Here is a 17,331-nt window from a genome sequence, read left to right as displayed (position 1 = left end):
AGAGAGAGAGAGAGAGAGAGAGAGAGAGAGAGAGAGAGAGAGAGAGAACGGCCTGGGGTCCTTTACTGAAAGCCAGGGAGGCAGGCCCCCGTGGTGGGAGGTGGCCGTGAACGAGAGTGGGAACCCGGGCCTTTGCTGCTTCTCCCCTGCTCCTCATACCTGTCTGAAAACACTAAGGATTTGGTCACCCCACAGGCCAAGGGGCACATGTGAAAATAGTTATCCTCCACATCAAAAGTTCACTACGTAGGATCCAACAAGGTCATGAAACAAAAATTCTGTCCAGAAGGCCAGATACTGTTACTTAATAAACTTGACATAACCTAAAGTTATGGATGGTACTAGTCCACTGAGGAGATGAACTGAAGAGTACAGGAGGAAGGGTTCCCTTCGCCCAGAAGAGAGAATCGGAAAACACGTGCTCAGCCACTGTTTGTGGGCTAAGCAGCACATGGGTAAGCACTGACACTCAGAAAGGGGCGTTTAACACCTAAAGGACCCTGTTAGGTGTGAGAAACAGCGTGTAAAGTGGGCCTTGTAGTTACTGCCTCATGTTAGATCCCAAACTGAGAAGATGCTCGATGGTCTGCAAGTAACAATCCAAACTCCTCAGCTTTGTCATCTATCAAGCCCTAGCCTATATTTCCAATTGCATTTCTCTCGATTGTGACCTAACACTATCCCACTTTGGGCAAGCATAACACATTAATTTGATATTCCTTGTGGTGGTGGCAGGCAAGGCCCTCCACACTATGGGACCAGTACAGCTCTGCAACCTTATTTCCTGGTAATTGCGGCCATACTTGCCTGCGTTCACGCTGAAGCTCATACCTTCCCTAACTGCTGTGGTTTCTCATGCTTCCACGCCTTTGCACAAACTGTTCCTTCTGCCCAGAATATCTTTCTATGTTGTCTGCCTGGTGAGCTTTCTTTCCACCCCCACTGCCTGATTGAATTCCTTATCTATCCTCCAGGATCAGCTCAGAAAATCAGCCCCCAGTGCTTCAAGGGACTAGGACTTTGTCTCCTGGTGCTGCTGTCATGGCAGAAGGGCTCGACTCCAGGGAGTAGGAAAAGAGTGATCTGGGCATGGAGGTTTTCTTCTAGTTCTATGCATGCTTTAAACCACTTTGATTTGAGGTGGGGAAAGAAGGGCATAGAGAAAAAAGCTGTTGGTCTCTGAATACCAAAAGCTGTTTTTCTCCATTTCTCAGAAGTTCTCACTATCTCCCACATGACAGCCACACTTTGAGCAGCTAAGGCTCTGAAAAAATGTCAGTGCTGCATATAATTGTACAGCACCTTGTATATTTCCTCCTTGGTCGCTGCTGTCTGTTTGCACGTATCTTTCTGCTTGAGGGCAAGTGCTCTGTTTATTTTGTCCCATCTTTGTATCTCCAGCATTTGGCTGATTTACAAATCAGCCTTTAGATTTAGGCCTTTAGATTTCTGTTGCAAGAATGAATAGAGATGTTTGCAGATTGAATGCAAATAATAAGGTTGCCTACCCTTTGTTGCTCTGAGGATCAAATGAGAAAAAGTGGCTATAAAAATCTTAGTTCTTGATATATATATATTACTGTGTGTAAAATAGTTAGTGGGAAGTTGCTGTGTAACAAGGGAGCTCAGCCCAGTGCTCTGTGATGGCCTAGAGGGATGGAATGGGGTAGAGGGGTGGGAGGGAGGTTCAAGAGGGAGGGGATATATGTATGCTTATGGCTGATTCACACTGTTGTATGGTAAAAGCCAACACAACATAGTAAAGCAATTATCCTCCAATTAAAAATAAATCTAAGGACTTCCCTGGTGGTACAGTAAAGAGGAATCTGCCTACCAATGCAGGTGATGTGGATTCAATCTTGAACATTCCACATGCTGTGGAGCAACTAAGCCCTTGTGCCACAACTATTGAGCCTGTGCTCTACAGCTGCTACTACTGATCCCCTGTGCTGCCAGTACTGTGCGCCCTAGAGCCCGTGCTCTGCAACGAGAGAAGCCACAGCAATGAGAAACCTGTGCACTGCAACTAGAGAAACCCCCTCGCGCAAAGATCCGATGGAACAAAAAATAATAAATGCTATTAAAAAAAAACCAAAATTTAGTTCCCTCCTTTTTTCCCCACATATTCCCATGGTTACTCACACCCAGGTGGGCCACCTTACCCTCCTGTCTTTTTTTTTTACATTATTTACCTTTCCTCTGGGTGCAGAAACTTCCACTGTGAAATGATTGTTTGAACCTGAAAATCCATTCTGAGTGGATATCTTACTCCCACTTCTTCAGTTCACAGGAACTGATCCCGCCACTAGCTTCCAGGTATATAACATAAGGAAAGACCTTCCAGGCAGACAAAACAGTATAAAAGGAGGCTGGGGTCCCATTGTGATTTTATCCTGGGAGAGGCCAGGAGGTAGACAGCAGTCCAACTTTTTTCTGTGTATGTTACTCTCATACCTCCTGATTATTAAATGGTCTCTTACCTTTGTGTTTTATTTTTATGGTACTAAACATTATGAACAACAGCATTATTCTATTTTTTTTAACTACTGAAGAAAAAAATGTATTGATTTGATTTTAGCTATAGCAATATAGTTTATGCCTAATAATATAACTGCAATATTTGTGTCCATAAGACTTTGTAAACAACAAATGTAATGACAGAATGCCTTTAAAAAACTATAAATGTTCTTTTCTGGAAAAATAGCCTTTGTATTTCTTTTGGGATGAGAGCTAAGTTCATTGGTGATTGGTGTGAGTTCTACATAGCTGCTGCTGAGCATGAAAATCCAGCTTAGATTTTTGAGCAGGAAAATGTGTGTCATTCAATGTTTGTTAGGTCCACCAAGGGCTTGGTGCTGGACTGGACAGCCTAGGGTAAGAAAATCTCCATCCTTGAGAAACTCATAGCTTATTTAGTGTGAAGGACAGATATGTAAATAAGTAAACAGAACAAGGTAAGAGCTAGACTGGAATCACTTATAGTGAGAACTGGGACCCTGGGATGGGAAATAAAAAAGGTGGTCAAAAGGAGTAGGATCAGAAGCTGTACCCAAACAGCCTAAGATATCTACTTAAGAAAGGTCACTCCAGTGCCTGTGGGGTAGGTGGCTGGGAGAAAGAAGAAACTCTGAGCAAGGGCACCGTTCAGGAGGCTGTTGAAGTAGTTAGGATGATAAAGGGACCTAAAATAGGACAGATGCTATGGAGACTGGAGAAGAGATATGGATGAGATATTCAGAGGCAAAATTACCTGCCCTTGTAACTGTTAGAAAGGAGAGGGACTTCCCTGGCAGTCCAGGGGTTAGGATTCGCCACTTTCTCTGCTGGCCTAGTATTCAAGGGGTTCACTCCCTGGTTGATCCCGCATGTTGCACCATGAGGTCAAGAAAGAAAAAGAAAGGGGAGGTATAGTGCAGGCTGGAGTCAAGAATAATTCTGAGGTTTGGTATTCAAGGATTAGGTGAATGAAAGAGGTAGGGTACTAGGAGGAAGTCTGAAACCTTTACTGCTCACTCCCAACAGGCCCCCTTCTTTCACAGGAACAGTTGATACTTAGCGTTTTATAAATTTCTAAGAAAAATGCATCTGAGGACCCCTTCCCAATGAGATTACCAAGCCAAACTCCTCCTACCTCTTTTGGAATCTGCATCATCACTGTGTGTGTGTGTGAGAGAGAGAGAGACAGAGAGAAAGAGAGAAGGGAAGTGTAAACTGGTAAGAGATAATGACCAGAATTATGATATCAGGATAAAGGCAAAAGTTGGGGTTAGATGTAGAATTATCTTTAGATTTGGAATTGTAAGATTAGGTTCCAGAAACACTAACATGGGGAGTTATGATTCAGACTTTGTTATAGGAACTCATTTGTTCAATAAATATTGAGCACTTACTCTGGGTCAGATTGCTTTTTTCCAACAAGAGATATTGAAGAGAACAAGAGAGAATAGATCTCTGTCCTCATAGAGTGGGGGAGACAGACAATAAACACGATTTCAGCTAGTGATAAGTACCATGAAGAAAAATAAACCAGAACACGGGAATAGAGTGATGAGAAAAGCTGGGGAGCTGCCAGGATGAGGGAGTTATCTCAGGGTGTTCAGGAAAGTCTTCTTTGAAAAGGTGATATCTGAGCTGAGACCTAAAGTTGTTCTTGAGATGGTGGTGGGGAGGGATAGGCACAACACACAGAAAACGTTAAATTTGACGTTAGACATGGAAGTGGAGGTGTTGAGACAGGAGATGGAGGTGCAAGTGTGGAGTTCAGAGGTCGGAGGTGGAGATACGACCGTGGGGGCTGTCAGTGCAGTTGCTGGTTCCTATCCGATTTCTTTTATCCGGGCTAACCGGGTGCCAGGTTCGGTGCTAGGGGTTGGGGACACAAAGAGGAAACCACACAGACATATATACTATGCAACGTGCTCAATCGTCTCGCTGTAGTCCGGGCGCTCTCTGAGAGCGCAGGACAAGGCAGCGAGTTGGGACGAGACAGGGTGGGGATAGGGAGGGGGCCACCGCGGAGTCACGGCCCGGAGGCGGGGAGCTTGACGCACAGAGCGCATCACAAAGACAGCGTTGTGAGGCAGCCAACTCCGGGCGCTGGGCCGGGCGGACCCGCCCACAGAGGGGCTAGGGGCGGGGCGGGGCTCCCATCGCTAGCGCGCGGCGCCCTCTACAGGTCGCAGGCGGCGATACGCCGGTAGCCTCTGCTTTCCTCTCCTTCCTTTTCCCGCCATCCTCTGGTCACATTTTTTTGTTGTTGTAGCTGTTTCCGAGTGTTTCTAAGCCTTCAACTTCCCCTCCTTTCCGAGGCCTGGCGTGTTAGTGTCTTCGCAGGAAGACTGCCAATAAAGTTTTTCCTCTTCTCGCTCTCAGGCTCCCAGCCTCGCCCCAAGTACCGCGAGATCCGGCGGCGCGGCTACCATGGCGGCTGCGTTTGAAGCCCCGGCGGCCTTAGAGACCGTGGAGACCGCTATGCCGGCGGAGCGTGTGGCCACGCAGTTCTTGTCCCCGGAGCCAGCCTCCCGGCCAGTGCGGACCCTGCGGACGGCTCACGACATCAGCGGCCCGCGGACCCGCACTGGGGACGTGCTGCTGGCGGAGCCGGCAGACTTCGAGTCGCTGCTGCTGTCGCGCCCGGTGCTGGAGGGCCTGCGGGCGGTTGGCTTCGAGCGGCCGTCGCCCGTGCAGCTGAAGGCCATCCCGCTGGGGCGATGTGGACTCGGTGAGGGAGGGGACACTGAGGGGCCCGGAGGGCCGAAAGTGGGGAATGCGGGGGGTTGGGGGGGGTCGAGCCATGGCGAGGGCCGGAAAGGGCCCAGGGCGGCTGCCTGCAGGGGCACGACACCGCATTCCGCGAGCCTCTATTTCCTACGCTGTCAAACGGAGGCGCAGTACTGAATTTGGAGATATTTAAGGTCCATTCCACTCTGACAAGTAGTTCTATGTTTGAGAAAAGTAAACAGTAGTAAGGATCTCGGATGAGATCATCCTGGATTAGGGTAGGCCCTAAATCCAGTGATTAAAGCCAGAGATTGGAGTTACACAGCTTCGCGCCAAAAAATGTCTGAGCCATCAGAAGCTGAAAGAGACAGGGAAGAATTGTATTGATAACCATAGAGCCTTTGGAGGGAATGTGACCCTCCTGATACTTTGATTTCATACTTCAAACTTCTGGTTCTTAAGCCTAAAGAAGAAAAGAAACGGTAGGGGTTCAGGGAGGAGGCCTGTTCCTGGATATGTCTTCATGCTTTTTTAAGAGTTAAGGGTAAAAACCAAAGTGCCAACGATGTGATCTCTCTGGAGACCCTTCTAGTTCTAGGATTGGTACATAAGTTTCTTCAGTCCTAGCTAACTTTTTCTTCTTCTCAGATTTAATTGTTCAGGCTAAGTCTGGAACTGGGAAAACCTGTGTCTTCTCCACCATTGCTTTGGACTCTCTTGTTCTTGAGAACCTGAGTACCCAGGTGAGTTTAGCTCAGATGACCCAAAGGAAGGTGTGTTATGTGGATTTTACTACACGTCAGATAAATACCAGTGGCTCCTCAGAGATAGAAGTGAATATGCTTGTCATATGCCTCAATGATTCCCTTGAGGCATATGACAAGTATACGGGGAAAGTAGACACTGAGGCTGTTGAGTGGTGGTGGTATGGATGGGATAGTGACCAAAGAGAAGTTTAGAGATTTCTGTTATTACTACATGTTAAATTAAACAAGTCTGCCATGTGTGTCAATGTTGTCATTTCTTGAGAATACAGATAGGGCTTTTTTAATGCTTTTATTTGCTCACCAGATTATGGTGAGAGTTAGCATTTTGCCTGATTTGTGGTAATGAGGTGCTTGGCTGTTGTTGGTAACTAGGTGGTTCTTACAGTGAATGTATTATACTGATCTCCCATTTTCTAGATTCCCTCAGAGTATGTCTAAGATGGCTTTACCCAAATTAACAGGAGATTTGGGTTTGGGGATCATTTCTTCGGCAAAGATTTGTTAAAGATCATGTGATTTGCCCATGTTATCTATAAACAATTATGCCGGCATTGGGGATATCTTTTTGAGGTCCTACCTTATGTATTTATTCTGCTGACTTGTTAAAGGTATATTTTATGTTTTGTTTTGTTTTTAGATTTTGATCTTGGCTCCTACAAGAGAAATTGCTGTACAGATACATTCTGTTATCACAGCCATTGGAATAAAAATGGAAGGGTTAGAGTGTCATGTGTTTATTGGAGGGACTCCATTATCACAAGACAAAACCAGACTTAAAAAGTGTCATATTGCTGTTGGTTCTCCTGGTAAGATATCAGTACCTTTTAATTACTGGGCTTTTAAGTAACTGAGCACTTTTATATAACAATAAGTATATGGCAGTCTTTGATAACTATGGTAATTATTTTGAGTATTAAAGATGAAGAACATTAGATTAGTGAGATATAAACACATGACAGGATTACCAACAGAATTTATAAAATTTCCATTCCTAAGGATGTTTAAGAATAAGTATGGGATAGGCTTTTGAAAAGAAGAGTATTGAGATGACTTTCAGGAAGCCCTTCTAAGCCATGGATTGGGATTATTTTTTGCTTCTGTATTGTCTTTCAGTAATGAATCACTCAGAATCACAATCTAGCATTCAGTGCCTTATAGCTCTGAACAGGAATAGTGTTTATTTTCCATACATATTGGTGATGAAATGTGAGGGAAAAATAATGGATTTAGGTAAGATCAGAACTCAAGATTTCTAATTTGTGGTTTAGTGTGTAAATAGAGAATAGTGAGGGTTGGCTCAGATCAGCAGTTCCACCTGTTAAGTAGAGTAACAGAATTGGCTGAAATTTCCACAAATTGGTGCTTTATGAATATTTGAATATGTTTTGTTTTGTTTTCTGGAATTTAGGCAGAATTAAACAACTGATAGAACTTGACTACTTGAATCCAGGCAGTATACGTCTCTTTATTCTTGATGAAGCAGATAAGCTTTTAGAAGAAGGCAGCTTCCAGGAGCAAATAAAGTAAGGAAAATAAGTAACTTGACTATTAAAACGGTACTCCAAAGTATCTGTCTCTGGCTTTTCTAAGTGGTGATTACCATCTGAATAGTTTTCAGAGTGTGTGTTTTTCTTTTATTTTGCAGTTGGATTTATTCTTCCTTGCCTGCAAGTAAACAGATGTTGGCAGTGTCAGCTACTTACCCTGAATTTTTGGCTAATGCTTTGACAAAGTACATGAGGGAGCCCACTTTTGTAAGACTAAATTCCAGTGATCCAAGTCTAATAGGTGTGTATAGATTTTGGATTTGTTACTTACTGGGTTTGTTCATGATATTCTGGAGCTTTCTTTCGTTTAGTTGTCTATTGCTTTCATATTTGCTCTATTTAGCAAATAGGTTTGTTTTAACAGAAGACTCTTCTTTATAGGTTTGAAGCAGTATTATAAGATTGTCAATTCATACCCTTTGGCCCATAAGATTTTTGAGGAAAAGACTCAACATTTACAGGAACTGTTCAGCAAAATTCCATTTAATCAAGCTTTAGTCTTTTCTAACTTACACAGCAGGTACTGTACCTTAAAAATCATCTGGGGAACTTACAAAATACAAAGATAGGTGTGGACAGTATTTGTAAAATTATAACCCTCTGTGTTATTTTTCATAGAGCACAACACTTGGCTGATATTCTTTCTTCTAAAGGCTTTCCTGCTGAGTACATTTCAGGTAACTTCACCTCTTAACTTTAATCTTTGTTAGGTATCCTGACTTGAAGCTTCTCCAAAGTCAGGAGAGATACCACTTCATGAGTTGACTTGTTTATTATACTGAGTCTTTAGAGTAAAAGGAATTTCAGGTTTATTTTTCACTGAGACTTGGTTATACCAATATCCTTGTTTTTTAAAGAAGTAACATGGTTTATAATATAATATTAGAAAACTTGAGTTATATCCACAAATAACTAATTTTATAAAAACAAAGTCTTTTTTTGTCTTAAGATAATCATTTTAAAATTGCTAAGAATTGCTGACTAAATTGACTTTTATGGTCTCTTGGAAGGCAGATCCGATTGATTTTCATTTATTTATTTATGACCGTGGTGGGTCTTCACTGCTGGGAAGGCTTTTCCTCTAGTTTCGGTGATTGGGCTTCTCCTTGCAGTGGCTTCTCTTGTTGTGGAGCATGGACTCTAGGCTAGCAGGCTTCAGTAGTTGCAGCTCCTGGGCTCCCAGGTTCAGTAGTTGTGATGCATGGGTTTAGTTGCTCCACAGCATGAAGGATCTTTCCAAACCAGGGATTGAATCCATGTCTTCTGCATTGGCAGGCAGATTCTTTTTCACTGAGCTACTACCAAGGAAGACTCAGAACTGATTGATTTTTGACACAAAATTGATTTATTACTGCTGACCTAGGAATGGAAGATTGAAAGGAATTTTTGATCAGTGAGAGCCTTTTTAGAGTTTTGGTTGCTATCTCAGCTTAGTTTTTAACCTGTTAGCATAGGCTTGTTTGGTGATGATATATCCCATGGACCACTTGGACTGTAGATCACATTTCAACACCAAATTGATAAGCAGCTGATTAAAGCAATTTTATTTTGCTAAGAATTGCTAAACCTTATATGTAACTTTTAGATATAATGTTATATCTGCAGGCATAGTCTAAGTCATTTAAAACTGAATTTTTCGGGACTTCCCTGGTGGTCCGGTGGTTAAGACTCTGTGTTCCCACTGCAGGGAGGCATGAGTTTAATCTCTGGTTGGAGAACTAAGATCCCTACATACTGCAGCTTGGCCAAAAAATAAAAATAAGAAAAAAATTAAAATTGAATTTTGACTTGATTGCCTAACTATATTTTAAAAGATTCTGACTTTAGGTCTTAACCCAGATTTCCATATAATGACAGAGTTAACTTTGGTTGTTATATTTTTAAACTGTTAAGACTGGATATTATTATTTCTGCTTTTTGTGGATTTGATAAATGTATATTAGCTTGTTTTATGTGACTTTATTTCTGGATCTTTTTAGGCAACATGAATCAGAATCAGCGTCTTGATGCTATGGCTAAACTGAAGCAGTTTCATTGCAGAGTCCTCATTTCCACAGATTTGGTAAATTTCCTGTTCAGTTTGGGTGACTATTCCATCTGGACATATGTTCTGTTATCAAATGTACAGATTTCAACTATTATTTTAGGTGGGTGTATCTGACAGGAATACCAGAAGATAATCATATTTCCAGTGCTGGGGAATATGTTTTCCTAAAAATATCTTTTGTGTTTTTAATCTTTATTCTTAAAGTCAGCTATTCATTAGAAACAAATTTTCCTTTGCTCCTAAATATCCTCGTGTTCTTAATTTGGCTCTTGGTTACACTAGAATAATAGTGTGTCCATGCAGTAGTTACTGCAAACAAGCAATTGTTCTTTTCTTCAAGACTTCCCGTGGAATTGATGCTGAGAAGGTGAACCTAGTTGTAAACCTGGATGTACCATTGGATTGGGAGACATATATGCATCGGATTGGCAGAGCTGGCCGTTTTGGTAAAAAGAACAAAGTTGGGATGCTTTCTTTAAGGGGAGGAAGGAAGCTGTACTGTGGCAAGTGGACTTGGAGCGTCATTTATATGAAAACTGACTTACTACTTAACATTCCTTCGGTGCTTTAGGTACTTTGGGACTGACAGTGACCTACTGCTGCAGGGGAGAAGAAGAAAACATGATGATGAAAATTGCCCAGAAATGCACTGTCAATCTTCTGCCTTTACCAGGTACATTTTATCTGTGTCATTTGCGGTTGAAATAATAATGGTAATGATGATAGGCCTAATGAAAATAATAGCAAATATAGAGTATTTATGATGTGTAATGTTCTAAGTATTTATAAGTATTTACGTATGTTAACTCATTTAATGCTCACCACAATCCTTTGAGTTATGTGCTGTTATCTACCTTTTGTAGAAGAGGATATTGAGACAGAGAGAGGTTAACTATTTGCCTAAGGTCTTACAGTTAATAAGTAGCAGGGAGAAAATTGTAAGCTAACAATATATTTTTCACATGAAAAGTGAAAAATATATTTCTGTTGTATTAACTCCATGTTTTACTTTATAGCCTTCAAATTTGATTTTATTCTTTTATATCAAGGATGTATCTTACCTTTTATGATGTGGTGAAGATAATTCTTGTCATATTCTCCTTTGTTATTATGAGGAAGTATCTTTAATTTGAATACTGTTCTGAAAATGTTTAAGTATTTTCTTTTGATTTTAATGAATCATTTATCGAGCTGCTTTTTAAAAGTGCCATCTTGGAAACAATGCATGTTTTGAAACTATTAATGATTTCTTGAAAACTTTTTTAAAAACCCTAAACTCTTGTGTGGAAATATGATTTATATGCTGTATAAATAACATGACCCTTGAATAACATGGGAGTTAGATGTGCTGAGCCTCCACGCAGCATAAGTCCCTATATAACTCAGACTCAGCCCTCCATATCTGCGTTTCCACATTGACTGATTCAGCCAACAACAGACTGTGTAGTGCTGGCATATATACTGGAAGAAGTGTGTATGACTGGACCTTCAAACCCTCAGTGCAAACCTGTGTTATTCAAAGGTCAGCTGTATATGTTAATGTATGCATGTTAGTGTGTTCAGTTCAGTTCAGTTGCTCAGTTATGTCCGACTCTGTGACCCCATGGACTGCAGCACGCCAGGCCTCCCTGTTCATCACCAGCTCCTGGAGTTTACTCATACTCATGTCCCTTGAGTCGGTGAAGTCATCCAGCCAGCTCATCCTCTGTCATCCCCTTCTCCTCCCGCCTTCAATCCTTCCCAGCATCAGGGTCTTCAAATGAATCAGTTCTTTGTGTCAGGTAGCCAAAGTATTGGAGTTTTAGCTTCAACATCAATCCTTCAAATGAATATTTAGGACTGATTTCCTTTAGGATGGACTGGTTGAATCTTCTTGCAGTCCAAGGGACTGTCAAAAGTCTTCTCCAACATCACAGTTCAAAAGCATCAATTCTTTATTGCTCAGCCTTCTTTATAGTCCCAACTCTCACATCCATACATGACCACTGGAAAAACCATAGCCTTGACTAGACGGACCTTTGTTGGCAAAGTAATGCCACTTCTTTTTAATATGCTGTCTAGGTTGGTTATAGCTTTTCTTCCAAGGAGCAAGCGTCTTTTAATTTCATGGCTGCAGTCACCATCTGCAGTGATTTTGGAGCCCAAAATAATAAAGTCAGCCACTGTTTCCCCATCTATTTGCCATGAAGTGATGGGACCAGATGCCATGATCTTCGTTTTCTGAATGTTGAGCTTTAAGCCAACTTTTTCGCTCTCCTCTTTCACTTTCATCAGAGGCTCTTCAGTTCCTCTTCACTTTCTGCCATAAGGGTGGTGTCATCTGCATATCTGAGGTTATTGATATTTCTCCTGGCAGTATTGATTCCAGCTTGTGCTTCATCCAGCCCAGTGTTTCTCATGATGTACTCTGCATGTAAGTTAAATAAGCAGGGTGACAATATACAGCCTTGACGTACTCCTTTTCCTATTTGGAACCAGTCTATTGTTCCAGGTCCAGTTCTAACTGTTGTTTCCTGACCTGCATACAGATTTCCCATGAGACAGGTCAAAAAAAAAAAAAAAAATATATATATATATATATAAGGCAGGTGCGTGTAAATATATATATATATATGCTACTTCTAAAAGTTGCTTCAGTCGTGTCTGACTCTGTGCAACCCCATAGACAGCAGCCCACCAGGCTCCCCCGTCCCTGGGATTCTCCAGGCAAGAACACTGGAGTGGGTTGCCATTTCCTTCTCCAACGCATGAAAGTGAAAAGTGAAAGTGAAGTCGCTCAGTCTTGTCCGACTCTTAGTGACCCCATGGACTGCAGCCTACCAGGCTCCTGCATCCATGGGATTTTTCCAGGCAAGAGTACTGGAGTGGGGTGCCTTCTCCGACACACAGACACACACAGACACACATCAGTTCGGTCGCTCAGTTCTGTCCGACACACCACACACACGCGCGCACACACCAGTTCAGTCGCTCAGTTCTGTCCGACACACATACATCAGTTCAGTCACTCAGTTCTGTCCCACACACACACACACACACACACACACACACCAGTTCAGTCGCTCAGTTCTGTCCGACACATACACATACATCAGTTCAGTCGCTCAGTTCTGTCCCACACACACACACACCAGTTCAGTCACTCAGTTCTGTCACACACACACACACACACACACCAGTTCAGTCGCTCAGTTCTGCCCGACACATACACATACATCAGTTCAGTTGCTCAGTTCTGTCTGACACACACACACATCAGTTCAGTCGCTCAGTTATCCGGCTTCCCTGTCCATCACCAACTCTGGGAGCCTACTCAAACTCATGTCCAATGCGTCAGTGATGCCATCCAACCATCTCATCCTCTGTCGTCCCCTTCTCCTCCATACATTATATAGATACATATCTATATACATATATAGATATTGTATAGTTATATAAACATACATGATTTTCTAGAAAATGGGGTATGTTATTGAATAAATATGGCAGTGAATATTTACCAATATATTTCACTCCTTTAGTGATTTTTACAAAGCTAAATTAAGCACAGGTCTAGGAGTACTGTGAATTTTAGTAATTCTGGCTTTGTGATAACTCATTTTATGATCTTTTTACAGATTTTTTAAATTACTCTTAAGTTTATGTCCTGGTTTACAAAGTATTTGTTTTTAGAGTAGATGTTCTTTAGGTTCTCTGAGACTGTTTTTTGTGAATTCTCTCTATGTATAAGTGTTGATAATCTTTATAAATACAGAAAAAAATTTAAAGTTGACATATGAGGGCTAGGCCTTGTGGTAGGATTTAGTATCATAACATCTAGTGATAAAAAAAAAAGTTGTCTTTGGTTACTGGAAAATGACATGTATTTGGATCTTTATGAAGTGTTAACAAAGCCCTGAAATTGTGAGAAAATGATACTCATGGTGTTAGATCTGTATTGGACTAAGCACTTGTGTGACCACAGACTGTTCAGGTGAGTATCCTGGAGCAAGATTAGGAGGGAAATTGACCTGAATGATAGATCTATGCAAGCAAGGGATATTATCTTAGTAGGAATCTGAGTTTAGTCAGAGTTTCTATTCAGTGAAGAATCAGGAGCCCCAGCTGAAGAATCCAGATCTGAGGGAATGAGTAGTGGGTATAGTTGGAACAGCACCAGCAGTGACAGGTGAGAGCTTTGCAAAGCTGAGGCTGTATGTACTTGGTCTAAGATGAAAATTGGTCCACTGTGGAAAGACCTGAGTGCAGGTAGAAGCAAATTGTCACATCTGGCTGGAAGAGGAAATTCAGAGGGTTAGAGCCAGTAAATTTTTTTAGATTTACAAGTGCCGTTGATATCACAGATCTTTCCACAGTCATCGATCTGTCTGTTTTCCCCTGTGGAGGCTTTTTCCCTCCACCACTGAGGGCGTTGATTTTTCCCTGGTAGAATATAATATAGGGTGGCAGATTTACTTGGGTGCAGAGTTGCGGTTGTCATATTTCCCAGTTGGTAAGCTTTAGGGAGCATGATCCGTTTTCTCATACCTTTGTTTTGCTGCTGTGAGTAGTGAGATCACAGGAAGGAGTTGGTGAGAGGGGGATAACGAGGGGTAGGAGAGCTGCTACAGAGGCACACCTTACTCCTAGAATCAGCTCTTTTCACTAAGAGGTTAGAGGGTGATATTGCTAATGGGTATGGGATGGGTCTTATATATTTATCAGCAAAATTCTTTCCTGTGAGGATTACTCAGGTCTTTTAAAATACTAATATATTAAGCTTCTTAGTATATTGTTAGTGTATTTTGTTTCTTAACCCTTTTGACCACGGAAAGCTTTATTAAACCGTTCAGAAAATGCTGATCTAAAGCAACTTGAGAATTTAACACTTTTAAAATTCCTTTTATGTAGATCCTATTCCTCCTGGTCTGATGGAAGAATGTTTGGATTGGGATGTGGAGGTTGAAGCTGCCGTGCATACGTATGGTTTAGCAAGTGTACCTACCCAGCCTCTAAAAAAGCACGTTCAAAAACTAGAGAGAACCTTTCAAACTCAGAAAGCTCATGGTAAACACATGGCTTCATCTAGAAATACTTCTATATCTGCAGTATCAGTGAAATCAAAAAATAATACCAAACAAAAACTTCCTGTGAAAAGCCATTCAGAGTGTGGAATCGTAGAAAAAGCCATATCACCGAAAGAACTGGGCTCTGCAGTACAACTGGAAGAGCAAATGAAGAATTCTGTCCAGACCTCAGTTGAAAACCCTACTAACAGTCAGCACCAAGTCAAAGAAGCTTCTGTGTCACTCCCCAAAATTCCTTGTCTGTCTTCCTTTAAAACCCATTTGCCGTGTATTTTGACTTTTGCAGAATTGGTGGAGGATTATGAACACTATATTAAAGAGGGTTTAGAGAAACCTGTGGAAATCATCAGGCACTACACAGGTCCTGGGGATCAGTCTGTGAATCCTCAAAATGGTTTTGTGAAAAATAGAATTACTGAAGAGAGAGTGCAGATATTGGCAAGTAGCAGCCAATCTGGAGACTCCGAGAGTGACAGTGATTCTTACAGCTCAAGGACTTCTTCCCAGAGCAAAGGAAATAAGTCATATTTGGAAGTTTCTTCTGATACTCAGCTGAAAGACTCAGAATCTATTCCTGTGGATGGCCACATCTCTTTGGAACAGCCTCTGAATGGAAATGACACCCCTAGCCTAGTAGAGTATCAAGAACCAACTGAAATCCAAGTAAAGACAAGGCATAAGGAGGGAGCTAACCATAACCAGAGAGCTAAGCAGACCCGGAGAAACCTTCCCAGGCGATCTTCCTATCGGTTGCAGACAGAGCCCCAGGAAGATGGTTGGTATGACTGCCACAGGGAAACACATCCAAGTTTTTCTGATACGTATCAGGACTATGAGGAGTACTGGAGAGCTTACTACAGGGCATGGCAGGAATACTACGCTGCTGCTTCTCAGTCATATTATTGGAATGCTCAGAGGCATCCAAGTTGGATGGCAGCCTATCAGATGAATACCGTTTATCTACAAGAAATGATGCACAGCAACCAGTGACAGTAGGCTGTCCCTCATACCATCTGGGCATAGCAAGTGATTGCCATCCTCCTTGACCTATAGTGGAGTGGCATATAGTGGCATTTTTTGAGGAATTGGAGAAGTCTTGAGGTTTTCTGCTGGGACATATCTATTTTTCAGATTGTTTTGACCTAAATCAACCTGATGTAGGTCAAGTGTATTATCTTTTTAAAGATCTTTTTAAAGAAGGCTCCCTGGATTAGATTCTTGAAAGAAAATTTGGGGGACGTAAAGCTAAAAGTCCAGGGTGCCATTTTCTCTAAGCAGTTCTGAAAAGAAACGCTGAAAAAGACTTCCCGCTGCTTACTTTAAAAGAAATAAAAACCTTGAGATTTGAAAGGTAATGCTAGTTTATGTTGTGGAGTTCTTTCCAAAAGTCTTGGGCTGCATTTCCATAGAGGTGTGTTCTTAAAGAAATTTGTAGCATAGTAGATCAGAAAACTGCTTCTCCTTTTGGGAATAAACATTGATTCAGACTTTCCCAAGGTCCTTGATTTGATGCTATTTGCTTCCAGTAAAAAAAGAAACTCAGCCAAGTGTGGTGACATATTTATTGTTCATCTTTTGATGATGTCTTGTTTTTAAGATTATGGAAGCTGTCTGTGTTTTTGATATGCATTAAATAGCTAAGGATCAGTGGCTGTCTTTTGTTTCTCCGGAAAAGGAGCAGGTCTTCATCTTTGTTGATTTTTGGATCCTTTTATGAATCTGATGAAAGCTATAGATTTGTCCCAGAAAATTTCTCATTCTATAAACAAGAATTTGTTTTCAAAGGGTTCATAGACCCTTTGAAGCCCATCTCTGGGACCCAAATTAATAGCTGCCCTACTCTGCTAGTTAGTAGGCTAAGGGAGATTTCTAGCATTTTTCTGAAATTCTGTCTATAAGTTATGATTTGGAAAAATGTTATTGGAAGTTACATATTCTTTAATTTCTTTATAGCATCCCTTTTATGAATTTGTGTTTGGTTCCACATCCTTTCTGTGAAAGGGATTTGTAGTGAGAGAACCACCTATGAATAGAGATACGTATTTACTTTTTAAAAGGGAAGCTCTCCTTTCCTATGTACATACTTGTCTAGGCAGTATAAACATTTTCCCCCAGGGCTGTCAGCAAATATCTGCAGCCATTGTCATTAACTGTCCAGCACTCACATAACACAGCCCTAATGGTTTAACTTAGATTCCTGTCATTTGGGTTGGGCAGTGATAGGCTTTACATATATATACCAGTACTGTACATGCATTACCAAGTTAGAGTGAATTAACACTGTAAAAAGCAAATCCATAATGAGGTTCAGCATGTCATTAAGATGACTTTAATTACACGTTTAAGATCCTGTCATTGTTACATAATTGAGCTTAGCTCTTCTTTTTTTTTTTTTCCACCCTTTTTCCCCACAGTACAGCCAAGTTCACAGTTTATCATTGCTAGGGGATTTTAATTAGGATACTTCTGTATCTTAATTATAAATTAGGATACCCATTAGTCTTGAAATTAATTGGATTCTCTTTTAGGGTTGCCTTTTTTGTGTTTGCTTTTTTTTTAATAGGAAAATAAGCTGGAGGTAAGCATATACCATAATTTCATTTTTCATAAGCATTTTCCTTGGAACATTTCAGCAGTTACCTTCCCAAATAAGGGGTGTAGTTATTGTGCTGGCTGTGGAGGGA

General features: G+C 41.3%; 1 protein-coding gene across 1 annotated transcript; it reads left to right on the top strand.

Moving 5' to 3' along the window:
- Positions 1 to 4,692: 4,692 nt before the first annotated feature.
- On the top strand, positions 4,693 to 16,159 carry DDX20 (DEAD-box helicase 20). Its single transcript, XM_040232035.1, has 11 exons — positions 4,693 to 5,221; positions 5,869 to 5,963; positions 6,625 to 6,793; positions 7,396 to 7,510; positions 7,633 to 7,775; positions 7,916 to 8,054; positions 8,153 to 8,211; positions 9,514 to 9,596; positions 9,922 to 10,027; positions 10,153 to 10,254; positions 14,472 to 16,159. The coding sequence occupies exons 1-11, from the start codon at positions 4,921 to 4,923 to the stop codon at positions 15,635 to 15,637; spliced, it is 2,478 nt and encodes an 825-aa protein (XP_040087969.1). The 5' UTR covers positions 4,693 to 4,920; the 3' UTR covers positions 15,638 to 16,159.
- The last annotated feature ends 1,172 nt before the right edge of the window (positions 16,160 to 17,331 follow it).

Source organism: Oryx dammah, unplaced genomic scaffold, assembly GCF_014754425.2.
Source record: "Oryx dammah isolate SB20612 unplaced genomic scaffold, SCBI_Odam_1.1 HiC_scaffold_28, whole genome shotgun sequence".
Lineage (NCBI taxonomy): Eukaryota > Metazoa > Chordata > Mammalia > Artiodactyla > Bovidae > Oryx > Oryx dammah.
Note: the sequence above shows the minus strand (reverse complement) of the source record. Positions and strands in the feature narration are given on the sequence as shown.